This window comes from Prionailurus viverrinus, chromosome D4, assembly GCF_022837055.1.
Source record: "Prionailurus viverrinus isolate Anna chromosome D4, UM_Priviv_1.0, whole genome shotgun sequence".
NCBI classification, from domain to species: Eukaryota; Metazoa; Chordata; class Mammalia; order Carnivora; family Felidae; genus Prionailurus; species Prionailurus viverrinus.
The window spans coordinates 79,900,525-79,928,364 of NC_062573.1; the positions used below are offsets into that span (position 1 = coordinate 79,900,525).

General features: G+C 40.5%; 1 protein-coding gene across 12 annotated transcripts in view; it reads right to left on the reverse strand.

Annotated features, from left to right (window-relative positions):
- RFX3 (regulatory factor X3) overlaps positions 1-27,840 on the reverse strand; it is a 288,688-nt gene that overhangs the window by 19,994 nt on the left and 240,854 nt on the right. For all 12 annotated transcript variants that reach the window (XM_047830025.1, XM_047830023.1, XM_047830028.1 and 9 more), the window contains 4 exons: positions 26,053-26,150; positions 21,405-21,554; positions 14,267-14,475; positions 2,783-2,936 (listed from right to left, as the gene is read on the reverse strand). In XM_047830025.1, the coding sequence (XP_047685981.1) occupies positions 2,783-2,936; positions 14,267-14,475; positions 21,405-21,554; positions 26,053-26,150 (611 nt within the window). The remainder of the gene's footprint in view (positions 1-2,782; positions 2,937-14,266; positions 14,476-21,404; positions 21,555-26,052; positions 26,151-27,840) is intronic.

Consider the following 27,840-nt stretch of genomic DNA (forward strand, 5'->3'; position numbering starts at 1 on the left):
CCATTGGTAGACAGATCAAGAGTTTGATTTCATTAAGTATGTAATGAGCTCTCAATAAATAGTAAGAACTATTATTGGGTTTGTGGTTGCTGTTGTGACTGATGATTGAAAACCAACTGCTGCGATTGAGGGTAAGGGTGACTTTTATGGATTTCAGTGGATTTGAGCCCGAGGTGTTGCCCCCACAGGCACTTCTGGACTTGGTGTTTGAAAAGGGCAACCACCTAAGGGGCTAATGCAACTGAGCCTCAACATGCAGAAGCCCCCCCTTTTTATTTATTTTTTAACCTCCAATCTGATTTCTAGTGTAGGCACAGGATAACATGGGAGGGACACATGAGAAAACAGCCTTTCCTTTTTCTTGAATTTCCTTCTCCTCCTTTCAAGAATCGAGAAATTTCAGAGACGCTAATATGACTATGATCTACGGGTCTATTATGGCCAACAGACGTTATGAGCCCATCAGCGTTGTATGGGGAGAACAAACCTAGAAAACTACGCTTAATTGGCTTGGGCTGAATAATGGATGAGTAAAGACAGCTCAAAGGATTGTCCTATAAATCGGGTAAGGGAGAGAGTAGGCAAAGAAATCAAGAGGTGTGTGTATTAGATTGCGGAGCTCACACAGGTGTCTTACACCATATTTTCTGATCTAGATCTTTACTCATATTACATCTTTAGCTCATGGGGGAATCTGTCATATTCATCCACATTGTTTACATATAGTAAAAAAAAAAAAGAAAAAGAAAACAGAATGCCTATGGGGATGGTTAATTGGCAGCATTGACTACGTAAGACCGTTTTAACCCTGCTGAGCCAGCAACACCCACACAAGCCTGTGAGGGGGTTGCTCAGTCTTCACACTGTGTGACCGGTGCCTGCCCACTGCCCTTCTTCCCTCGAGATGTGAGGGAAGCAAAGACCACACATCAGGATTAGTCACATGGTATTAATTAGAATCCCTGTTACCATTATCCCGACCATCTTCTTAAAGAAGTCCCTGGAACATACGAGGTGGTTGGCAGACGTGTTAAACAGACCAAGAGGCATGTCTGTTTCCAAGGTGTTGGGCCCTGACTTGAGAAAATTTACAGTACTTAATCTATGCGCCAACTGGGCATTTGGCAACCAGGTATCTGTAAGACAACTACTGAAAAAGGCACTAAGGGGAGGTCAAATCTAAGAAAAGGCCAGATGGTTTTGGTTCCATGAGGTCCCGCCTATCTCAGCGATTCTTGCTAAATCTCACACACACATATATACCTCGTTGGCATCATTAAAGCAAAAGCACCATTGAGCGTCTTACAAACACATAACACATCAGCGCACAGCGAAGGATTTCAAAGAGGGACAAAGGAATCTTTTCAAGAACATTCTAAATAAGTCTGACATGTATTTTATTTGTATTAGAGCACTTATAAAGGTCCTTGAGGTATTTTAATGTATTTTTAATTTATACCTTTATTATCTTATTTCTTAAGCTAGGAAAAGGGTCTCATAATTATTTTGACTTTAAATTTAAACAAGCACATACACACAACTTTAAAAGGCACATGTCTTCTTTACTGCTTTGGGTAATTTGTAATATGGCCAAATGGTGCATAATCTAGGAACGTCGGAAGGACCCCCGATTCAGTACAACAAAATACACTGGTGCAGAATTACTGGAGGATTTGTATCTATTCCTCATCATATTAACCAATCCTTGTGTAAATTTACATCAGAGTATCAGCTTTTTGACGCTCGCTGAAAATAAGATATTTTTATTTTCTATCTAAAAATTCTGAAGATGGGGCGCCTGGGTGGCTCAGTCGGTTGGGCATCCGACTTCGGCTCAGGTCATGATCTCATGGTCCGTGAGCTCGAGCCCCGCGTCGGGCTCTGTGCTAACAGCTCAGAGCCTGGAGCCTGCTTCAGATTCTGTGTTCCCCTCTCTCTCTGACCCTCCCCCGGTCATGCTCTGTCTCTCTCTGTCTCAAAAATAGATAAACGTTAAAAAAAATTTAACAATTCTAGAGTTACTTTTTTTTTTCTTTCTATCTTTAGCAATTAGAAGCCAGGGTTCGAAAATCAGAGTCTGAGTCTTTGAAACAGGTCTCCACCACGCATCAGCCACATAACCATTTCATCTGTGTCCTTAGCTTTCCACATGAACCTCAGAAACGCACTGTAGAATAGGATAACGTGGTACCTACCTCAAAAAGCTAAGTGTCCAATCCTCTGTCACCTATAAAGGTCCTCAAACTGTGCCTGACACATAGTAAGTATCCCCAAAATGTTAGCTATCCTCACCACCATCACTATTACTAGCCTTAGGAAATTGGATCATTTCTTCTGTTCCTGGGCACTTGGAGGAAGAGTCTACAAAATACATATTTAATTCTGCCCTCTGTGTTTGTAGCCCTGCGCCTTACCAGAAACATCAATATTTCTTATTTTCTGTTCAATGGAGGTTCAATCACTTATTTTCTGTTCAATCACTGTTCAGGCCAGTGATTCTCAAACTTTTCCTTTCCATAGACAGCTTTACAACATATTGAAACAACCCGCGAGCTTTCACGTGATATAATTTATAATTTTAGAAATCTTTTCATTAAGAAAGTAAATATAAGAGGGATTTAAGGACCCCCCCCCCCCTTTCAATAACTCTACAGCCCCTCAGGATCCTCCTCCATGGTCAGAAACAATTGCTTTCATCAGTAAATAATATATTTAAGTTAAAATGAAATTCAGTTTCTTTTCTCAAAGCCCCGTGAGTCACGGCTCTTGCGGCCTCTCTTACCTCGCCCATGACTGCAATGGGTGTTTCTCCTGTTGCCTGAGCAACACGATGCTCTACTAAGTAGAACATGTACTCGTCGTAGAGGAGACGGATCAGGTGGAAGGAGCCAAAGCTAGCAGCACTGCGTAAGGTTAAGTCCCGAATAACCATTGAGCTGTTTCAAGAGAGAAGACATATATGCAGCCAATGTTAGTGACCAGTTCAACCTACTCTTCTTCCCAGACGAAGTTAAGCGAGAGGGTCTAAGAGGCCGGTGTAGCACACAACCTACCACGCAATAATTTCATTACTGAAAGCAGTTGGCTCAACTCTTTTCAACAGGGTGGGAGCGACGCTGGGGGCGGGGGGGGGGGGTGGTGTGGTCTCGGTTAAGCGACTGACTTCAGCTGAGGTCATGATCTCCTGGTCTGTGGTTGGAGCCCCACCTTGGGCTCTGTGCTGACAGCTCAGAGCCTGGAGCCTGCTTCTCCCTCTCTCTCTGCCCCTCCTCTGCCCGTGGCTGTCTCTCAAAAATGAAAAAATGTTTAACAAAATTAAAAAAAAAAGAATAAACAGGGTGGGAAAGAGGTAGCCCTTAGTGGGTTTCGTGAATCCTTATCAGACCTAGACAGCTCATCACTGGGAAAAACCATTTCATTGTCATGGGCGAGCCTTCTGATTGCATAACTCTCGCAGATGGATCAGAACTGAACAAAAAAGATTTTTGAAAGACTGACAACTCATCACCACCATAAGGAAAAGCAACTTTGAGGGAAGCCTTACTGACGGGCAAACAACACATCACCACCTCTCAGTGATAACAACTCTGGACGCACACTTGGGAAGAAATAGGTATCTGTGCCATACAAAGGTTGTGAAATATACTAAGTAATGCTCCCAGATGTGGCAATCTGGAATGGAGGTACGTACGGGGGTCCCTGCGAATCCCATCAGAAGGCAAATTTATTAAGTGATTTCAACTTCTGACTGATTTCCATTTAAATTAAGGTGATTTTCCATTAGAAATAAGAATAATACAATTAATTAACAAATGCATATGTTTGAAAAAAGTGAATGTTTAATTTATAAAATATGATACCAAAGTGTGAATATTAACACTAACAATATATTGTTATAAATATATATTGTATATATAAATACAAAAAATAAATATATATATGCATATATCTATTTAGAAAGAGAGAGAGAGAGTGCACGCATGAGTGCATGAGCAGAGGAGCAGAGAGAGAGAGAGAGAGAGAGAGAGAGAGAGAGAGAGAGAGAGAATCTCAGCTGGCTCTAGGCTCTGCATGGAGCCCAGCGCGGGGCTTGATCCCACGACCCTGGGATCATGACCTGAGCTGAAATTAACAGTCAGATGCTTAACTGACTGAGCCACCTAGGTGCGTCTTCTCTAGTATAATTAAAACAGAAAACAGTCCTAAACGATCCTGGCCTCGCTGAAGATGTGTCAGTCTTGGAGCCTGTCCATGCACTTCAAACCTCCTTAATATTTCTATCTTAGAGTCAGCGGTGGCTGTGTGTGTGTGTGTGTGTGTGTGCATGCGCGTGCACACGTGTGTTTCTTATCACTTTCATTTTGTGGTCTTTTTTAGAGATTTTTGGCCCAGGAAAACTCAAACAGCCATTATATTCTCGGATAGATGGAATCTATAAATGAAATCTCATAAATGTACAGGCTGATATTCCTATGGCCTGTTTTGCAACGAAGAAATGCAAAATGTCAGGCAGATGGAAAAAGACTGTGCTTCTGTTTTCTGTTTCATTGTCAACTTTATTTATGTAGGGGCTATTAATATATCAAATTCTATACATTTAATTTGGCAAGTGGCAGATCACCAGGGTACATCTGAAACTCTAAGCCCTACATTCTGAATCCGGCTCTTCATTAATTCACTGTCAACTTCAAACAAACCATTTCCCTGAGATTGGTTTTCCTCTTGGGTAAAAATAAAAGCCACATTTTTGGTCTTACCTAACTTATATGATTATTTCAAGGATGTGAAATAAACTTATGAATGAACAGATCACGACTTAAATAGAAGTGGTTACAATTATAATACACAGGAGAAGCTGAGTTTCTCAAACTCAGTTGGTTATAGCAGCAAGAACGGAAGGTTATTATATGATGATGGCAGGGGACCTCTTATTGGTGGATTTACTTATTAAAAAGAAAAGAAAAAGCAGGAATTTGGAGTGAGGCAGAGTCATGTTAACCAGAATGTGATTTTAAGTGTAAGCATGTCATTCAACATTTTAAGGTTCAAGGTTAGTCTGAGGGTCAAATGAGATAATGGAGAGGAGATCTTCAGAGAACTACCCATTATGGGGCACCTGAGTGGCTCAATTAGTTAAGGATCCAACTTTGGCTCAGGTCATGATCTCACAATTCACAGGTTCGACCCCTGCATCAGGCTCTGTGCTGACAGCTCGGAGCCTGGAGCCTGCTTCAGATTCTGTGTCTCCCTCTTTCTCTGCCAATCCCCTGCTCATGCTCTTTCTCTCTCTCTGTCTCTCTCTGTCTCTCACACATAATTAAACATTAAAAATTAAAAAAAAAGAAAACTCCATTACTAATTTCTCTGACATTGGTTGTAGCAACATTTTTCTAGGTATGTCTCCTAAAGCAAGGGAAACAAAAGCAAAAATAAACTATTGGGACTACGTGAAAATAAAAATTTTCTGCACAGTGAAGTAAATAATCAACAAAACCAAAAGACAACCTGAGGAATGGGAGAAGATATTTGCAAATGACATATCTGATAAAGGGTTAGTATCCAAAATATATAAAGAACTTATATAACTCAACACACACACACACACACACACACACACACACACACACACACACCCCAATCCAAAAAAACACAGGCAGAAGACACAAGCAGACATTTCTCCAAAGAAATCCAGATAGCCAACAGAAACATGACAAGATGCTCGATCTCACTCATCATCAGGGAAATGCAAATCAAAGCCACAATGAGATGTCACCTCACACCTGTCAGCATGGCTAAAACTAAAACACGCAAGACACAAGAAGTGTTGGTGAGGCTGTGGAGAAAGAGGAACCCTGGTGTGCTGTTGGCAGAGATGCAAACTGGTGTAGCCACTGTGGAAACCAGTATGGAAGCTCCTCAAAGTTAGAAGCAGAACTATCTTATGATCCATTAGTTGCACTACTGGGTATTTACCCACATATATAAAAACACTAATTCAAAGGAATACGTGCACCCCTGTTTATTGCAGCAACAATAACCAAATTACGGAAGCAGCTCAAATGTCCACTGAGAGGTGAATGGACAAAGAAGTGGTGTATATATTCAACGGAATATCACTCAGCCATAAAAAATAACGAAACCTTGCCATTTGCAACAGCATGGATGGGGCTAGAGTGTATAATGCTAAGCAAAATGAGTCAGGGAAAGACAGATACTGTGTGATTTCACTCCTATGTGGAATTTAAGCCACAAATGAGCAAAGGAAAAAAATGACAGACAAACCAAGAAAGACTCTTAACTACAGAGAACAAACTAATAGTTACCAGGGGGGAGGTGGGTGGGCGGACGGGTGAAATAGGGATGGGGATTAAGAGCACACTTATCATGCATGTTGAGCACTGAGGAACGTATAGAACTGTTGAATCACGATATTGTGCACCTGAAACTACCATCACACTGTATGTTAATTATACTGGAATTGAAAAAAAAAGGAAAACTACTCATTACCACAGTACTACATATATTAGAGTTAATAATACATTCATTGTTGGGGCGCCTGGGTGGCGCAGTCGGTTAAGCGTCCGACTTCAGCCAGGTCACGATCTAGCGGTCCGGGAGTTCGAGCCCCGTGTCGGGCTCTGGGCTGACGGCTCGGAGCCTGGAGCCTGTTTCCGATTCTGTGTCTCCCTCTCTCTCTGCCCCTCCCCCGTTCATGCTCTGTCTCTCTCTGTCCCAAAAATAAATAAACGTTGAAAAAAAAATAATACGTTCATTGTCATAAACCGTAGTTCTAGTGAATAATTCCTTAGACTCAAATACCTTAGTGAATACCTCAAGTTTAGAACTCAGTAAGTGAGCTACTAAAAATAGACTAATTCTTTCATTCCTATGCCACAGATAAAAAATTATGTTTATAATTCTACGCACGCCTTTCCTAAAATTTAATGACACATAACCCATTTGTAAAAATAATAAATATAAACACAATACCTATTTGAAATCAAACATTTGTTTTCCTATGGAAAAATCTTAAAAGGCAGAGAAATCCCTCTACTCAAAAAAGCAAAAGCAAACACAACACAAAAGCAACAGTAAAATGTTGGATAACAGTTTTACCTAAACTGATCCAAACTTGATCAGCTGGAGTAAATAATTTCGAATTGAAGCAGAATATTTGCTAATTGCATCTCTTGTTAAAGACAGAAAATATTCATAATATATCCCAGAGAAGACAGAAGGCTAACAAACATACAAAATTTCACTAACCTTACTCAAAATTACAAATTAAAACACCACATAGCATCTATCGTACTGTAAGAGATGAAAAGGTCCGGTGCTGCCGAAAAAGATGGGAAAATAACTCTCGTTTACTGTTTTTGCGAGTATACATTCACAAAACCTTTGTGGGGAAGGGAAAGTTGGCGCTATGTCTCAAAACCAGAAAGGCAGAAAACTGCTGACTTACCAATTCTAATTCCATACATTCACACAAGTGAACAAAGATCATTTTAACTGTAGCAGTATTTATACTGGTGAGAAACTAGGAAGGAACACTAAATATCCATTAGTTGATGGTGGTTAAATAAATGATGGCTCATTCATATATCAACTGTATGCAATAGTTTAAAGAAATGAGGGAGACTGGACATAAAGGTAGTAACATGGAAAAGTATGATATAATGATACAAAAGTATGATATAAACTATGATGTAATGTCAAGTTAAAGAAGCAAAATGTGTGGGAGTCATTTTAATATAACAACTGTCTTACAATTAAAAAAAAATCCTATCCTTAAATAAATGGGGATGTGTAATATTTTATTAGCATTGAGAGAGCACACTTCATTAATACTGTGTTAGTCACTTTAAAAAGTTCAACCCTTTTTGCCAAAATGTGTCTGAAGATACATGGCCAATTTCATGCAAAGATAATCAAGACAGTATTTTTTATAATTGTATCATAATGCCAAAAGCCACCAAAATGCTTCAGAATGAGGGGAAAAGGTAATGTTTAAATAACACATGACACACACATAATAATATTGAATATTGTGAGGACATTAAAAGTTATGTGTTTGAAGATGTTAATGATGAGAAATGCTTAAGATATAATGTTAAATGAAAATGTTTAGGGAAAGATACAGATGATAAACCATGGTAAATAACTAGACTCCAATTTTATATAACACTAAAAAAACCCAACCATTTTATCAGTGGTTATTTCGGGGTATTGAAATTATGATGTAAGTTTATTCCTCATTATTTTTTCAAAGATTTTTTTTTAAAAAGTTTATCTATTTGAGAGAGAGAGAGAGAGAGAGAGAGAGAATCCCAAACAGGCTCCATGCTGTCAGTACAGAGCCTGATGTGGGGCTCAAACTCACAAGCCACAAGATCATTGCAGGAGCTGAAACCAAGAGCCGGACGCTTAAATGACTGAGCCACCCACATGCCTCTTTAAAAAAAAAAGATTTTAAGTAATCTCTACACCCAACGTGGGGCTCGAACTTACATCTCCCAGATCAAGACTCGTTGGGTCTACTGAGTGAGTCAGCCAGGCACCTGTGCTTGTTATTTTTAGTATTTCAAATATTTTCTAAAGTGAGTGCATCCTGATTTCATTTTTTTTTAATGTTTATTTTTGAGAGAGAGAGAGTGCAAGTGGTGGAGGGGCAGAGAGGGGAGAGAGACAGAAGGGGGGGAATCTGAAGGAGGCTCCAGGCCCCGGGCTGTCAGCAGAGAGCCCGATGTGGGGCTCAAACTCACGAATTGCGAGATCATGACCTGAGCCAAAGCCAAACGCTTAACCGACTGAGCCGCCTAGGCGCCCCTTGATTTCATTTAAAAATGTTTATTTTCCCTCTCTTTCTGTTCCTCCCCTACTTGCACTCTGTCTCTCTCTCTCAAAAATAAATAAAGGTTAAAAAAAAATTTTTTTAAATGTTTCCTTTATGGGGCGCCTGGGTGGCTCAGTTCGTTGGGCGTCTGGCTCTTGATTTCAGCTTGGGTCATGATCTCATGGTTTCTGGGTTCGAGCCCCATGTCGGGCTCCACACTGGCAGCTCAGGGCCTGCTTGGGATTCTCTCGGTCTGTCTCTGTCTCTGCCTCTCCCCTGCTCATGCTCTTCCTAGATCTCAAAATGAATAAAATAAACTTTTAAAATGTTCATTTTAAAAGATGACTTTATAAACATAAAAAACCAATTCTGAGTCAGTTGAATGTCAATAAATCTTTGCAGGGATAAATATCACAGACAGAGAATGAATTCTATATAATATATATTTCTAAGTTCAAATTTTAGGCCTTTATTCCCTTAAGATAGAAAAACCCTGAAATCATGTTAATGACTAAGGAAAATATTCACACTAAGTAGCTTTCTGATAATACTCTAATATGCAGAGTCCACGGATTTTTTTCCAAGAGAATTTACCTCCATCCACTCAAGAGATGTTTACTGCATTCCTACTCTGTGCCATGGTCTTATTCTAGAACCAGTTAGGCAAAATTTTGGTTTTAGCAGAACTCACCTTCTGGTAAGAGAAAACAGTTGAGGAAACACAAGCAGATACAAAATATAAAGGTAGGTAAATCCTACGGACACAGTAGATCAGGAAAAAAACATAAATCAGGAAAAAAAAAATAAATCCTATAAAAAAATACAGAATCATGGGGACGAGCATTTCAGTTAGGTTGTCAGTAAGACTCTTTCTGAAAAGGTGATATCACTGAGCAGAAACTGGAATGAAGTGAGCCAAGCGAGAACATGTGAACTTTCCTGGCAGAAACGAGAACAAATGAAAAGACTCTGAGGCAGACCCAGGCTTGATGTGTTCAAAGAACAGCCAGGAGGCTAGTGTGGCTGGAAGAAAGTCAGCAAAGAGAGAATATACAATGGGTCTGGGGGCACTACCTCCTGGTCCGTGTCGGGTCTCCAGGACAGAGCCTTGGATTTTATTCGGAGTATTTTGTAAATCTTGCGCAGTTAGGCAGTCACCTTATTTCAGCATAAAATACACATATAATCCTGAAATCTGGTGGAAAATTAAAAACAATTCGCTGACCTTCAGTTATAACACCTAGTGATTTTTAGAAAATGCTGATAAGCATGAAATTCTTTAAAAAAATTTTTTTTGTAATGTTTATTTATTTTTGAGACACAGAGAGACAGAGCATGAACGGGGGAGGGTCAGAGAGAGAGAGGGAGACACAGAATCGGAAGCCGGCTCCAGGCTCTGAGCTGTCAGCACAGAGCCCGACACGGGGCTCGAACTCAAGGACCGAGAGATCATGACCTGAGCCGAAGTCGGATGCTTAACCGACTGAGCCACCCAGGCGCCCCAATAAGCATGAAATTATTGTCCCATGTTTAGAAAAGAATCAGTTGAATCATGTTATCGATGCCACTTTAGTATCCCCTCTATGTTGGGCCTTTGCCCTACAGGCCAAGTATTAAATGACACATTTAACAGTTTAGTCGGAAACTTTTTGTCTGACTCGGACTTCCATAAGATACGTTGCAAAAACTGACTAAGTGAATTCCATGTTGCTAAGTTACCATGAATTCAACTTCTTGTACACTCAGATTATCAAGTTAATTATTTTGTCATGGATGAGAGACTTATGGTCTGGGCGCTGAAACACAGACCCTAACAAATGATCCTCTTTGTGTATTGGGGGAGCTATCACACCCTTCCTCAGAAGAAAAGGGAGAACATCCCTCCTGTGACCCCCATGCAAACTCTCTTTTAAAACAGTGCTTACAGGGGCGCCTGGGTGGTGCAGTCGGTTAAGCGTCCGACTTCAGCCAGGTCACGATCTCGCGGTCCGGGAGTTCGAGCCCCGCGTCGGGCTCTGGGCTGATGGCTCAGAGCCTGGAGCCTGTTTCCGATTCTGTGTCTCCCTCTCTCTCTGCCCCTCCCCCGTTCATGCTCTGTCTCTCTCTGTCCCAAAAAATAAATAAATGTTGAAAAAAAAAAAAAACAGTGCTTACAGTTGATTCCGAAAGAATATTACTTTTTGGAAGATTTATAAATTATCCGGTTGTAAGCAAACTACATTCCCTGTCCCCCCTTTCGAGTGACTGTATCAGAGCTATAAATTTTGTTCTTTAAAAATGGGATATTTGGATGACTCTCAGGGTAGCTCTGAGGAATGTTCTGTTCTGTTAACCACAAAACACACAAGCTGAGAAATGGCCCACATAACTTCTCCATTTCTGCCCAGGAAAGGTGGTAATATTTTTTCCTGCCTCCTGGGGAGCCAAGAGTAGTCCTTCCAAGCCAGGTTAGCAAGGAGAGACCCCCATTTGGAGCAGAGGGTGTCTGTAGCAAGGCTTCAACCTGCTGCCTTCACAGTTCTCTGCCAGCCCATTTCCCCATTTGCATGCATGTAAATAGATACAGAGACCTTGAGAAATTATCAGATTAACCGACTTCAGAACACCAAGGGTCTGTGTGTGTGACTGCCAAACTCTTATTACAAGGCCAAAACTGCGAAGAAGAAAAAAAAAACTCTATAATTCCGCTTCTCTGATAGTTTGTGAATGCAGTTTTCATTACTCAGTATGTTATTACGCCCCACTAAAAAACAGTTCGGATTTAAGGGCTCTTCGTTTCTAAGCTGTGGACTTTGCCTATAAGCAGGAGGTATGCATCTGTCTGAATATGCCTTTCCTTCTGTGCTCCTGAACTCTACGCCTTTGAGTCTTTTTGAAATGAAAATAATACTCATAATAGTGTCTAATAATAACAAGCCAATTATCCCCAACTCAGGGAGGACAGAGGGCAGACAAGTGATGGTCTACGGGGTTTGTATTTCTGCAGAGAACAAGAAATACAAGTAAGTAATTTTCTCTCTTTTCAAGATACTTGCAACGGATCTCTGTGGAGACTAAGGCTCCAGGGGTATATTTCTAAAACGATATCAACTAAATATAGAAAAAAAAAACCCCACAGGAAGGAGTAAGTGCAAGTCTGACATAACAACATAAGAAAGCAGTTAGGAAGGAAAAAAAAAAAACACCTTGCTTTTTTCTGATCTAGAGAATGCACCCGGCTTTTGGCCATATAGGTTTTAGAATAACTGGCTTGTATAACTGGTTTCATCCATCATTCATGAAATACATATACCATCTGTATGAGTTTCTGAGAAGAAAATGTTTGAATAAAAAAAGTCAAGTCACAAGCAAATGGGAAAATACCTGAAACCTTCTTAAGAAATGTTCTCAAATTAAAATTTGGAATGCTACTATTACTATGACTATTGCTGTATCTTCTTGGAGACACTGTGACAATACTTTCCAAATCTTCTCCATGTAGCGGGGAAAACTTCAACAGTCCTCATCAACATTTTTCTCATTCACACCCAGATCTAAGCTAACACTGGTTTTACTGCACCGTGCCAGGGGGTCACGGAGTCAGGCAACATCTTAATAAAGTGCTTCTCAAATCGCATGGGTTAAAGGTATTATTAAATGTAGGAGGCACCGAGCTGTGGAATTACGCCATTCCAAAAACAAGACAACAATAATAGAAAACCGGCAGGCTTCCTTTTACTGAGTTGGACCCTGGGCTAAACACGAGAGCATTTTCAGGGTGTAAGGGTAAGCTAACTTGTAATTAAGCATCTATAAAGGATCTATGGTACTACTTGAGCTTAAGAAGTAAGAATTGGATGACATCAAGTAAAATCAGCTGAAAGAAAGAAATCGCTTCCGGTAAGAGCCGAAGCAGCTGCCGACATAATTCAAAGATGCCTGGCATCTTCATGAAGGGGGTCACAACGAGAGGGTGTGGGCTTCCGGGTTAACAGGTATACCAGTTCCTAAACTCTGTTGCTTGTTTATATACCTTCTCCCTGCAAAGCTAGCTCTGGACTCACCCCTGGACTCACTCATCACCATGACGACCCCAGTGTGTCCGCAGCCAGTCTGGTATGTCCTGTGGTCACTCCCTTCTGACACTGACATGGGAGGACAGAATCTAAATCAGGAACCACCTAAACCTCAAGGTAGATATGGCCGTCACGCCCGAGGCAGTGGGGGCATCTCCATCCAAAGAAGCAAAAAAACCCACTAAACTCCTACCAGTAGAAAAAAAATCCCAGGGTTAGAAATATAACTTAACTAATTCATGTTACGAAATGCAAGTCTATCCCTCCATTCATCCCCTGTATTTCTGGTGTATAAGCCTATGTACAAGGCTCTGCGTTTAGCCCTTGCAGGAGACATATGGTCAACGACTCATCCCAACATTTGATGTCATACATCATGTAATCTGAAGGGCTTTCTCTTCCGGGGTTCCAGGTCTACAAGATTATTGGTTCTTAAACCGGCTATGCATTAGAATCACCAAGAGGAAGCTTTCTGAAGACATTTTCCCATCACCTCTATCCCCAATCACTATTACCCACCCGCCCAGATTTTGATTCATTCAGGAGGGTTTGGGGAGGTATGTAAGATTTTTGTTTATTTTACACTAATTCTAACACGCAGCTAGGTTGTACACCTGATAAAATTAAGAAATTAACTAGATGGATGTGAGCATACATCACAATCACCTAAATGACTTTTTTAAAAGCACAGAACAAACTGAGGGTTGGTAGGGCGGGGGTGGGGGTGGGGGGAGTGGGTGATGGGCACGGAGGAGGGCACTTGTTGGGATGAGCACTGGGTGTTGTATGGAAGCCAATTTGACAATAAATTATGTTAAGAAAAAATAAAAGCACAGATTGTTGCTCCCTATCTGATTGGCTCTGCCGTTTCTGATCCTAACGGTTTGGGGGGCGGGGCCTGAGAATTCGCTTTTCGAATACGTCTCCTGATGCTCCTGGTCTAGGGACCACAGCTTGCAAATCACCTCACTAGAGAATCAAGCGAGTGGTGTTAAGTCTTCCGGAAAGAAGCCCACATAATGCCTGTCTGCAGCAGAGAGGACGACACCGGCCCTTTTCTGTCGCTGCACATTGCAGCTATGAGACGTCCCCAGGTGAGAACTCCAGGGCTGGGAGCAAGAGGTTTCCTCCTTCTGACAGATTATTCCCGTAAAGCTCCTGGAGCGATCCCATGATGCTGGCATCACCGGGGGTGGGCGGAGGGTAATCACCACGGGGAGTCTGCACCCCAAGCCTTCACTCGTGTCTTGTCTGTTGTCCGAGAAGCAGGTACACGCACACACGCGCACACACACACACACACACACACACACGCGCGCGCGCGCGCATCCGCAGCACGTGGAGAATAAAGCTTGGGAAAAAGTGAGCTCGATACCTGTAGAAAGACCATTTTAGCAGGAACTGCCTGGCAGCTTTAGGGAAACTGGGCCTCCCCTCGTAGGGCTTCAGCGCCTGCATCATCACGTTGTCCAGCCACGCGGCCCACTGCTCCAGGGTGCTCTGCTGCTGGAGGGTCATCTTGAAGTCCGTCTCCAGTCTCTGAACCATGCTGTCGTCACACTGGCACACCCAGGAGGCCTGCTCCTGGGACAGTACACAGAAAGCAGAGGAAAAGTTCAGCCCCACACCTTTTCCTCCAACGGCAGCCCGCAAACCGGGGGCATGGTGGGAAATTAGCGCGAAGGCTTCATGCCACCGAAGGAAGTGGGAAGGTGAACAACAGCTGTCAAGGAAACGAACACCGCCTGGGTGCACGAAACAGCATGACTTGGGTTTTTCCACGTCAGCTGGTCTGCGTGAAGGATCAAAATACTCGATCTCCGGGGGCGCCTGGCGGACTCAGTCAGTTACACCTGACTCTTGATCTAGGCTCAGGTCACCATCTCACAGTATGTGGGATTGAACCGAACCCCGCATCGGGCTCTGCGCTGATGGTGCGGAGCCTGTTTGGGATTCTCTCTCTGTCCCTTTCCCAGCTCACTTTCTCTCTCTCAAAATAAATAAACATTAAAATGGTGTGGAGCCTGCTTGGGATTCTCTCTCTCCCTCTCTCTCTGCCCCTTCCCAGCTCGCTTTCTCTCTCTCAAAATAAATACACATTAAACAAATTAAAAATAAAAATAAAATACATGATCACCCACGAAAAAGAGAATCTGAGCCAACAGTCTGCAGTCTTTCCTTCTATTGTTTTTATACTGCCTTCAAAAGTTCTCTCTCTCCCTTTCCTCACCACCACCCCCCCCCCGGCCCCCCACAACCCAATCAGATAAAACTTTAAAGTCAATCCATTTGAGAAGATTTCGGGTAAGTCGGACGGATGAACTCAATGGTACTGGGTGGAAACACATGCTGTATGAGGTTTAGGCTTTGGGAACCACACAACTGAGATACAACAGTAGCAAAAACAAAACTACTTTTGAGAAAATGTAGACATCTACCTGCCAAGGATTTCGATTACTACTGTTTTCCTTCTGGCTCTGACTGGGAAGTTTCATGGTTGGTAACAGCTGTGGGAACAAGAACTTTTAAAGCTACGTTCCAGCAGTTGCTCTAAGTTTTAGGACGTTTCCAGGGCTATACTGTATTTTAACATTAAAAAGTATAGACTCTCAATGTCGAAATATAATCATTTGGTAATATAACGTTTGGCGGAGAATCAGAGGACGTGGATCTTAATACAGGGCGCAAATCAACTAAACTGACCTCAAGTAACCCACGTAATCTATGTGGGCCTCGTGTTCCCAGCATATAATAGAGAAATGAAATGTGACAGGAACTTTTAAGCCGGGTTCACTGCATGCAGATAATGTTTTCGAGATAAGCTCCCGTGGAGGGGTGTCTGTGAAGGTCCTAATTCTACACCTAAAACATTGTGATTATGTGTGTATTTTTCTGCAAAGAGTGTTTATAGCTTCCATTCTCCGAGCTCTCAGAGGACAAGTTCATTCGCATAGATAGTTTCGGCTGAATAAACCCCTAATCTTCATTCTCTGGTTCCAGCGTCTCTTCTGATCGTATAGACATTACCTATTCAAGAGACATTTCAACCGGGAGGCATTTCAAATACAAAATGCCCAAACTGAATTTATTTTATTTCCCCAGGGAGACCTCCAGTTTCTTCTAAATTCTCAACAGATGACACCATCCCCTATTCTTCTCTTACCTAATTATTAGCCATAAAGTCTTTCAGAATTACCTCCTAAGTATCACTTTCAAATGTTTTAAGTACACTAAAATAGAATTATAGAAAAACCTGAAAATACAAACAAGCACAAAGGAAAAAAATATTAACGGTATCTAAGATGTCAACGCTAAGAGCTAACTAAAACATGCTGATGTGTAAACCTTTCAAACTTTGCACATATGATACGTGCGGATGCATATATAAATACTTAGGGTAAAAAAAAGGACCCTATTATACATTCTAGTAGAGATCCTGCTTAGTTTCACTTAACCTCCATATGATAACTGAATTTCCATGTAGGCAAATGTAGAGCTATATTTATTGTTGAATAACTGAATTTGCTGTAAGGCATGAATATGCTATTATTTACAGAAACAAGTCCATCGGTTCCAGTTTTTTACTATTGGGAAGAACGATGGAACCATCTCTCTTGAAACTATTATCTTTGCAAATTCTGCACTTACTCCTTTATGATAGAATTACATAAGAACAGCTAAGCTCCTTCAACACACCCTGTCAAATGACTCGGAAATTTTATATCAAGAGTCTTGGAGAGTACCCAGGGAAGGATTTAGGCATCAAGGAAAGGACTGGGAAGTTTGTTTTGGTTCTTTGCATTAAGGTCCAAGCACTTTAAAAATTGTGGTGAAAAACACGGAACATAACACATATCATCTTACCCATTTTTTAAGAGTGCAGTCTAGGAGTGTCAACCATCTGCTTTTTATTATGCAATCGATCTGCGGAACTTTTTCATCTTGCAAAACTGAAACTCTACACTCACTGTAGGAGGGGGTGTTTTCTGTTTGTTTGTGCCCTGAGAATAGGGGAGGATATCGCACTGGTATCTTTGGAGGAATTTCATTTCATTTCTTACCATAAATTCAAGCTCACTCTCTACTTGGAAGTTAGCTGTAAGGAAAGACAGGATGATGGGGAACTGAAACCTAACTCAGACAAATAAAACCACAGGACATTGTCTGGCTTTTCAAATGACATTATACGCCATTTTACTACTCTGGAGATCGAAAACATACTGATAACAGAGTACGCTGTAAATATTCCCTTGTGAAACAATCTGGACATTTCAACTCTGTAAACGGCCAAAGCTAAGGGTGACCATTAGAGATGTTCTCAACTTACAAATAAATTATATCCAAAATGATGAGGAGTCGGTAGCTTCATAATCAGAATGTCTTTTAAATAAACAACCACAAGCATATGCGATGAAACCGCATCAGGTCGACCTACCAAACCTACTTGCCCGTAATGCACACGGAAAACTTACACATAAAAACGGTGCCATTGTAATGCTATCGATTCAATGAAACAGAAAATCAATAATGTGGCGGTAGAAAACTCATCTTGAACGCATGAGGAAAAGAAGATTTAATTAGGCGGGAATGCAATGGTGATGAAGATGTATGGATATCCTGAAGGAAACCTGTTAGAACTTTCGAGCTCTTCGGAGCGTTATGTTATTTACACTGAAATGTAACATCATTGTTTTACATTAAAGTCTCCTTGATGCAAGAGCCATCACCCCCACGGGTGTCCATGCTACTGAGGTCAATCTTGGAGGGGCAGGGACAACTTCCAGGTGAACAGGAGAGGGTGATAAAGTCGGAATGAGAAACGGAAGAAGAAGGAGAACTCCAGGGGACTCTAGGAAAACCCAGCAAACCTCCAAACAGAAAAGGAAAGCCAGAAGGGAGTAGAGACGGAATGTAGCACCCTAAGAAGGAGAGAACTGATTAAAACGAGGGTGCCAAGTAAGGTGTAGGGGGGCATGAAGGGCATGCCACTGTTGTTCCTGGTCCCCCGAGGAAAGGAAAGAAGATAGAGGGTAGAGCATACACGTCCCAGCACTAATAACTGTCACGCAGACCCGGGAAAACTTGGGAGCTGAAAGCAGAGGAAGGGAAAAACGTAGCCTCAATTGGTGGGCAGAGGATGAGAAGAGAGGAGGTATAACCCACCATGTATATGCAAAGACGGTCTCAAGGTTGGCAGTTATAACCCAGAAGAACTCACTTGCATAAATACTTCATAGGGTTACAGATGCACAAATATTACAGAAAACCCTTCTCAGCTGTTTATTATTGGGAAGTATTCTTTTTTTTTTTTTAAATGATATGCAAAAAGCATGTTATTTTACTTATTTTCCCTTTAAATTTATTTATTTAAACTCAAGTTAGTTAACATACAGGGTAGTCTTGACTTTGGGGGTAGAACCCAGGGATTCTCATCACTTACATAGGACACTCAGTGTTCATCCCAACAAGGGCCCTCCTTAATGCCCGTCACCCATTTAACCCATCCCCCCACCCGCTTCCCCTCCAGCACCCCTCAGTTTGTTCTCTGTATTTAAGAGTCTCTTATGGTTTGTCTCCTTCCCTGTTTTTATCTTATTTTTCCTGGGGAATCATTCTTAAATATATTTTCTGCTATTGAACTTACATTACTTTTTGAAACTACAAGTTACCTTATTACTTCAACTTTTAAAGATACTTTTTAAAGTATCTTTTCTGAATGAAGATTTGAAAGAAACATGGTAGGATAAATTTTAAGGGAATATGAACTTATTCTCATGAAAATCAGTTGATGTAAATTTCAATGAGCTATGTAAAGTCAATGGCTTTGCAAACCTGAGACAGTTTGCTCTTATGAACGTTTTATGTTTGCATGTGTGTATTTATATGTGTTAATACATAGATATATAGAAAGATACATCTTAAAAAAATTTTTCCCCATAACTAGGAGTTTGAGCTCAATCCATCAAAGTCAGAATGAACTTAACTAATTACTATGCCTTAGAATGAATCAAGCCCAAATACTACTTTTTGATATATTTAAGTAACGAAAACAGACCAGAACTGTGGATTAAAATTTCTAAGAAATGGGAGTCGTTAATGGTTTATTTTTAAGCCAAAGTATTTTTTGTAAGTTTATCTATTTATTCTGGGGGGGGGGGGGGGAGGGCAGACAGAGAATCCAAAGGCTGATGTGGGGCTCAAAATCCCTAACCATGAGATCATGACCTGAGCTGAAATGAAGAGTTGGATGCTTAACCGACTGAGCCACCCAGGTACCAGGGTGCCACCAGCACCCCAAGGTATTGATTTTTTTTAAGTTTTATTGAGATACAACTCACGTATCATATAATTCACTTGTGTACAGTATAGCATTCAATGGCTTCCCGTAGTACATTCACAGAACTGTGTACCCGTCACAATTTTAAGACGTTTTCATTTCCCCCAAGAGAAACCCCACACTCCTTGTGTCCTATGTCACCCTTCAATTCCTGGTCCCCCAAATCCAGGCAGTCATGGATCTTTCTGTCTCTTACAGGTTTGTCTATTCTGCACATTTCATATAAATGGAATCATCCACTACGTGGTCCTTTGTGTCTGGGTTCTTTCCCTTAGCATAATATTTCCAAGGTTCATTCACACTGTAGCAGCCATCAGAACTTCATTTCTTATTATTGCTAATGATATTCCATTGGGGGGATATGCCCCACTTTGTTTATACTCTCAGGAGTGAACAGGCAGTGGGTTGTTGCCACTTTTATGCAGCAAACGTGAATAAAGCTGCCACAAATGTCCACAGACAAGTTTTATGTGGACACAATTTCCTTTCTCTCCGTAGGTACCTATGGATGAAGTTGCTCAGTCATCTGGTAAAACTCCATGTTTAACCTTTTGAGAAATTGCCAGACCGTTTTCCAAAGGGGCTCATCGTACGTTCTAATCAGTAGCGCATGAGGGCTCCGATTTTTCACCATGACCACAGAAGCGTGCCCTTCATCTTGCCCTCCATCTGACTTCTCGCACTATTTGTTTTCCTCGGTAATCTCTTTCCTAGGGTAGCATAGTCCACCCTTAACTCCCTTCATTCTTTTTGTGATTACCCGTCTCATGATAGCCATTTTAGCGTGTGGGAAATAGTATCTCCTATGGTTTTGACTTGCATTTACGTGGTGGCTAATTACGTTAAGTATCGTTTCAGGTCCTTGTTGGCCACTGGTATATCTTCTTTGGAGAAATGGCTATGGAGGTCGCCACCCATTTTCTACCTGGGCCATCTTTTTATTATTGGGTTGTAACAGCTCTTTACATATTCCAGATACAATTTTTTTATCAGATATATAATTTGTAAAAATCTTCTCAATTCTTTTTTCAAATGTATGTATGTAGGTAGGTAGGTAGGTAGGTAGGTAGGTAGGTAGGTATTTCTATGTAATAATGATTTCAGGAGTAGAAAATTTCATCAATTCTTATCAGTTGTTGTTTCACTTTTTTTGCTGGTCTCTTGAAGCACAGAAGTTTTTGATTATGTTCAGTTTCTGCATTTCTTTCTTTTTTTGCTTGTACTTTGAGTGAGCAATGTACTATTTTTACATGGTAACAACTAGTTTCATCACCTTAGTATCTGAAATAAACTATTTGTGGGATTTCATAATATTCCTAAATTAGCTGTCTTTTTAAGTGTACCTTAAAGTACAAGTGAATAGTTTGATCACAATGTTCAAGTACGTTTTTTTTTGGATGAACAAAACAGTCAAACATCTTGCACCTAATTCCTTTCAAATGAACAAATATTTACCAGGCACTCTGAAATAGAATTCCTAAGTCTTCCTAGTTCTTTCAAGGGGAAGGACTATTTTTTTTTAATGTTCATTTTTGAGAGAGAGAGCGAGCGCGCAAGAGGGGGAGGTGCAGAGAGACAGGGGGACAGAGGATCCAAAGCAGGCTCTGAGCTGACAGCAGAGAGCCCGACACAAGCCTCAAACTCATGAACTGTGAGATCATGACCTGAGCCAAAGTTGGACGCTGAACTGAACCACCCAGGTGCCCCTCAAGGTGGGGCACTATTAAAAACATACACCTCTTGTATGTTACGGTGCAAAGGACTTCAGGTATTCCTACGTATGTCAACAATAATCTAAGATAGGTATTATAAGGTGTGGAAGGGAAAGCCCAGAGCAGTTAAATAACTTGCCCACCGTCCCACAACTAGTAGCTAAAAGAGTTTAATCTCTTGCCTACCTGATTTCAAGGACTGTGAGCGTCCCTGCTCCATTAACTATCTAGCAAACCCTGCTGACATCTGTTCCCATCTAGTACGATAAATCTTAGCAGACTTTCACCACAAAACAGAGGAGCAGTGAAGTCTTGGCCAAGTCAAACTCTCATCTTGCAGGACAGTGTGGACATAGATGCCGTCTGTGCGCGGATGCCGACTATGGAAACAAATACGACGATCCTCATGAAGAAGAATGAGGCGTCTTTCCTCAAAAGACCCATTTTGAAAGGAAACGGAGTACCTGGACATTGGCAAAGTCAACGCGGTTGAGGTCATTGAGCATCTGGTTGATCTGAGAAGTGTTCTGAAGCACTGCGCGAGCTGCCTGGGCCAGGTGATTGAGCGACGTGTATCTTCGCAGAGTCTGGGCAAAGGCACTTACAGCGGCGACCTGTAAAGAAATCCCATCAAAATCGGGTAGTTGTTTCTCTCCAGAAAAAGAAACCACTGTAATCCTCAAATCTTTATTGCCCTGCCAAATTTTAAATGCTTCCTTCTGATATTTAGTTCAAGTTCATTTCGTGCGAGAGCTTACTTGTAAATTATAGCATTTAAATCTCTAAACTCAAGTATTATTTTCCTTTTGAGTAGGTAGAGGTCAACACTAAAACAAACTCCCATGTTCTTCAACATCTGGGTGCAGCACTAATTAAACCAGTCTTGCAGGAAATGACTTTGTCTAGGGAAGCAGGAAAAATGTTGCCTTTCGTTTCTTTTTTACTCTCTGTAGGACCCTCAACGACAAACTCTGTAAATACAATTTTTTTCTTTTTTTTTAGAAAACCAAACTATATAGCCTCACTTTCTTAAATGGATAAAAAAAAAAAAAAAAAGACTCTTCAGAGCAATGTCATTCAGATTCACTCTTATCGCCTTTGCTTTGTAGAATCCTGGGAATTTTTCAGGTGAAACAAGAGTGTTCATAGCTTCTATCAGCAAATACATAGCCGATAAACTGATCAGACATAAGGCAAAAATCTCAATCTATGTGCAAAGGCTATCCAGGATTCCTCCATTTGCCCCTCATCTACCTTCTATCCTTCTTCATTTCGCTCTATGCCCAGGAAGACTACTCTGAATGGACTACATTAACCACTTTCTTTAAACTCTGGCTTCCAGTTGGGTTCGGCCAATGATAGACACTGGGAGGGGACACAAGGATAGGAAAAAAGAGAGTTGAGTTCAAAGTATGCATTCCCCTACAACCTCTGCTCTCTCCATTTTGGCAAAGCCAGCTTTCCTGGTCTAAGACCACAGTCCTGGGGCGGGGGATGGGGGGGCGGGGTGGGCGGGGAAGGAGATGATCTCCTAAGGCCATAGCTTTTACCTCTTTCCCCTTCAGACCTAGGGATGCTCAGGACTTCTCACTATTGTTAGTCCTGGGGTGCTTCACCATTCCTCCGGGTTTTCTTAACTCTGTTTACACCTTTGGAAACAGACCCTTCTTAATTTTTTTTCAATTAATCTCCCTTTGGATATACCATTTGCTTCCTGCTGAGACCTTGAATAAAACAGGTACATTGAAAGATATCAAAAATAATGTCAAAAAAAAAAGTCTCAGTAAATATCTAAATCTCACGATCTCCTGGAAACTGATCACATGCAGAGGAAACCTAATGAGCATTTTACCATATTGATAGGAACGTATGGTAAGTCATTGAATCACGATGGGCATGTAAGCAGCAACTGATTAAATAGTCCATACTGGTGTTCCCAGGTCAAAGGATGCTGTGTTCTGATAGACGTTTCAGGACTATGTGGAACATGGGAGAAGTCACATTCTCTCAAAAAATAAGTCTTAACACTTTTTTTCCATTTCCGTGATTTATATTAACTGAGTACATCCTATGTGCCAGAAACCACGGTAAGTGCCTCACATATATTACCTTGTTTAATTCTTAGAACTATTATATTAGACACATGTTGTGACCTAAAGGGATTCTGTAGCTTGCTCAAGGTTACACAGAAACTAAGTTACAGTGATGGAGTATGTCTGATAACAATGGCCAGTCATAACCTCATCATGCTCTTTCCTCTGTCACGGTAGATTATCTTCACTGAGGGAGTGCTCAGCTAAAAAAAAGGCTACACGTCAGTGACAGCAGAAAAGCAGAAGACACCCTCCACCAAGGCAGGTCATCCAAATCGACTCTGGGGACCGATGAAATGGCCAATATGGCAGACTGCTACCACATTCGCTTTGGTAATACTGGGAAGGGAGGTGTTTTTAACTGTTTGAAGTATTGTTGTGAATATGACTGACTTCGCAAACGGGAAAGCGTTCCGGTGACCATCATAATCAAACGGCACCTCTTGTCTTTGTCCACCTCAATGTGGCACTCTAGAACTTTCAGCAATGATGGAAACGCTCTATGGAAATACTGCCAAATATGGTCGCCACTGGTCACGTGGGGCTATGGCCCACTGGAAACATAGCTAGTGTGACTGAAGAACTCAAATTTTAGTTTAATTTAAAGGTAAAATTCAAATTTAAGAAGTCAATGAATGCATGCATTAACAGCATAGCTCTAGAGCAGTAATCTAAGGTGGGAATACTGATGAAATGTTCCTTCAGTGTGTTTTATTTTTTTGCTTAGCTGTGTTTTGTTTTGTTTTGTTTTTTTCCTGCACACTTTAGAAAGTGTTATTGCAAATCTTAACTCAAAGCAGAAAGAACTGGGAGCTACTCGGGCTACCAACGAGACTTGCCAGCTACACGAACTTCAATCTCTCATCTATGCCCCCAAATTGAAAGACAAGGTGTGTGGCTGAAGTCTGACAGTGGATACAGTCATTGAGAAAAAGCCACGAATGTAATTTTTGGTACAAAGTTTAGACAAAATCAGTCCCATCTTGCCAGAGGATATGTTCACAGATTAACCTAAAGTAGTAAGGTTAGGAGGAGACAAAGTGGAGATCAGGATTCATTTCTCTAGCTAACCAATCCACGTTCCTTATAAACACTGATCAATTATGAGACAGTTGCTCACTTTAAGAAATGACTACCTGGCACAAAAACAGACACATAGACCAATGGAATAGAATAGAAACCCCAGAACTAGACCCACAAACGTATGGCCAACTCATCTTTGACAAAGCAGGAAAGAACATCCAATGGAAAAAAGACAGCCTCTTTAACAAATGGTGCTGGGAGAACTGGACAGCAACATGCAGAAGGTTGAAACTAGACCACTTTCTCACACCATTCACAAAAATAAACTCAAAATGGATAAAGGACCTAAATGTGAGACAGGAAACCATCCAAACCTTAGAGGAGAAAGCAGGAAAAGACCTCTCTGACCTCAGCCGTAGCAATCTCTTACTCGACACATCCCCAAAGGCAAGGGAATTAAAAGCAAAAGTGAATTACTGGGACCTTATGAAGATCAAAAGCTTCTGCACAGCAAAGGAAACAACCAACAAAACTAAAAGGCAACCAACGGAATGGGAAAAGATATTCGCAAATGACATATCGGACAAAGGGCTAGTATCCAAAATCTATAAAGAGCTCACCAAACTCCACACCCGAAAAACAAATAACCCAGTGAAGAAATGGGCAGAAAACATGAATAGACACTTCTCTAAAGAAGACATCCGGATGGCCAACAGGCACATGAAAAGATGTTCAGCGTCGCTCCTTATCAGGGAAATACAAATCAAAACCACACTCAGGTATCACCTCACGCCAGTCAGAGTGGCCAAAATGAACAAATCAGGAGACTATAGATGCTGGAGAGGATGTGGAGAAACGGGAACCCTCTTGCACTGTTGGTGGGAATGCAAATTGGTACAGCCGCTCTGGAAAGCAGTGTGGAGGTTCCTCAGAAAATTAAAAATAGACCTACCCTATGACCCAGCAATAGCACTGCTAGGAATTTATCCAAGGGATACAGGAGTACTGATGCATAGGGCCACTTGTACCCCAATGTTCATAGCAGCACTCTCAACAATAGCCAAATTATGGAAAGAGCCTAAATGTCCATCAACTGATGAATGGATAAAGAAATTGTGGTTTATATACACAATGGAATATTACGTGGCAATGAGAAAAAATGAAATATGGCCTTTTGTAGCAATGTGGATGGCACTGGAGAGTGTGATGCTAAGTGAAATAAGCCATACAGAGAAAGACAGATACCATATGGTTTCACTCTTATGTGGATCCTGAGAAACTTAACAGGAACCCATGGAGGAGGGGAAGGAAAAAAAAAAAAAAAGAGGTTAGAATGGGAGAGAGCCAAAGCATAAGAGACTGTTAAAAACTGAGAACAAACTGAGGGTTGATGGGGGGTGGGAGGGAGGAGAGGGTGGGTGATGGGTATTGAGGAGGGCACCTTTTGGGATGAGCACTGGGTGTTGTATGGAAACCAATTTGTCAATAAATTTCATAAAATAAATAAATAAATAAATAAATAAATTAAAAAAAAAAAAGAAATGACTACCTATTCACAAAAGCATTCTCCAATGTTGAAAAAAATAAAACATGCTGAAAATCAAAAGAGTATCAATTTACATGAACGTTTCACAATATAATGAGTATAGTTGGGGACTTCAAAAAGCTAAAACTCACTCAAATGGAAACTACTTAACATTCTAGGTGATCCTCTTTCATTTTTGAAATTAAGCAATCTGGAATATATACTTTGGAAAAAGAGCTTATAAATACACCGCACTTGAAATGATTCTCTAGTTTCTTTGAAAGGAGCATTATCAAACAACATCTCCTGTGAAAGTTCTTTATTACATGGTGATAAAGCAAAAATAAAAAATCGGTTTGAAAAGTTCAATATATTACGATACCAACATAATACAGAATAATTTTCTACATTGTACATAATACAGAACAATTTTCTAAATACAGAGGAAAAAGCAAAAACATAAAAACTTACCTTGGTTTGTATCATTCTCTGTGGGATATTGTTCATGGCATTGGAAAGCCAACCTTCAAGGCTTTTTGCAAAATTTCGAATGGCTTGGGTCAAGGCACCTAAATGTTAAAGAATAAAAGCAGAACGAAAAAGACACCAAAGAACATTAATCTTTATTCCAGGAGAAGAGAAAAAAATGTGTATATGACATTTCAAATAACACAGAACTTATATTGCCCTCATTGACAAGACTTTTTTAACATTATTTCTAACTTTGAAAGCATCCAAGAATTGTATTTTGGGTTTTTTTTTTTCTTTTAAAGCTATTTTTTTCCCAGATATTTATGACACTTTGTTGGGAAATGAAAACATTCAAACGTTTCTGCTTATAGCGACATATACCAGTTGTGAATATACTTAATGGAATTTTCTATCTTAAACGAGACGCTCTTTCGTTAACAGCTTTATGCTCAAAGGCTAAGTATTTTCTTTATAAATTCTTCATCTTGATTTGTTAAGCTCTTAGTCAATTTTCCTTTCTTCAGTTAAAAAGAAAACATTGCACAGCTTTCTCCCTTCCTCTACATATCTATTCATGCTAGAACATATCATATTAGTTATCTGTTACTCTTGTTGAAAAGTAAGGAAAAAATTAAAATTGCCTGACTTGAAAATTTTGGATAACTATTCTCCGTTTCACTTGGCAGGTAGAGATAAAAAGATCAATGTGATAAAATTGCTGTCACAGAGACCGGCATTCTTAAGATATTCCTAAAATAGTCCGTTCCATGTTCTTGATGAATCTGTTAAGACCTGAAAGAGGGCTGGGTCCCATGAGAGTAGTTTTTATAGTGGTCATAAAATGACTGGAAGCATCATCAGTTATCAGTAATGACTACAATTATTTTACAAGAAGGGACTGTCGTATAATAAAAAAAAAAAAAAAGACTTCTTCTCTTGTTCAACAAAGTAATTCAGTCAATAGCATTTTACTTCATCTGTACCCAACGCTCCTCAGTGTAGAGGACAGTTTCAGACATTTAACAGATAAGTGTCTGAAACACCCACAACATGAAGTTAACCTCTGTGGGTTCTCAATAATGTGGTAGGCATTCGAATTTGTAGTCTAGTCTAAGACACACAGAAGCTATGTTTTTCTCCAAGGCTACCAAGGATATTAATGTTAATGCTGGGATTAAATTCCTTGCTTTTTCTTCCTGTGCTCAAATGAGTCTGACATGCTTCTCTCTATCAGTTTTGGTAAAGCAGGGTTAGAAATAATTTAGCTTGCTCAAGTTGCTTGCGAAAGATACAAATTTCACTCTCCCAGTCATAAAAACAACTGTTTTTTTTAAAATCATTTCTTTCACTGGTCAAATGATAGAACAGAGGTTCAAATGACTCAATTTTGATCAGGAAAAACACTCAAGAAATATCGACTCTTAAACATGACAATCATCTACTGGAAACACGGACTTGGAAATTTCTAGAGAATGAATCTTGTGAAATTTCCAGAGCTTCCCACTTGAGCCAAAAAAAGAAAAAGAAAGAAAAATATTTTTCTGCTGTCTTATGTATTAGAACCATGGAGGGCAGGCATGAATGGAAATGAAAAAAGAGTGAAAAAAAATTAACGACCCTTTTTGAAACTCAGTAAAATTTTGTTCAAAATTCAACTTGGCTATCTGCATTTGCATGTTTTCTACTGTTAACATAGAACGCATTACTTGATCAGCATAAAAAAAACCAAGAAGCAAGAAAAGTTACTTTAAAAAAAATATTTAGCATGGGTCTTGTTTCATCTGGACA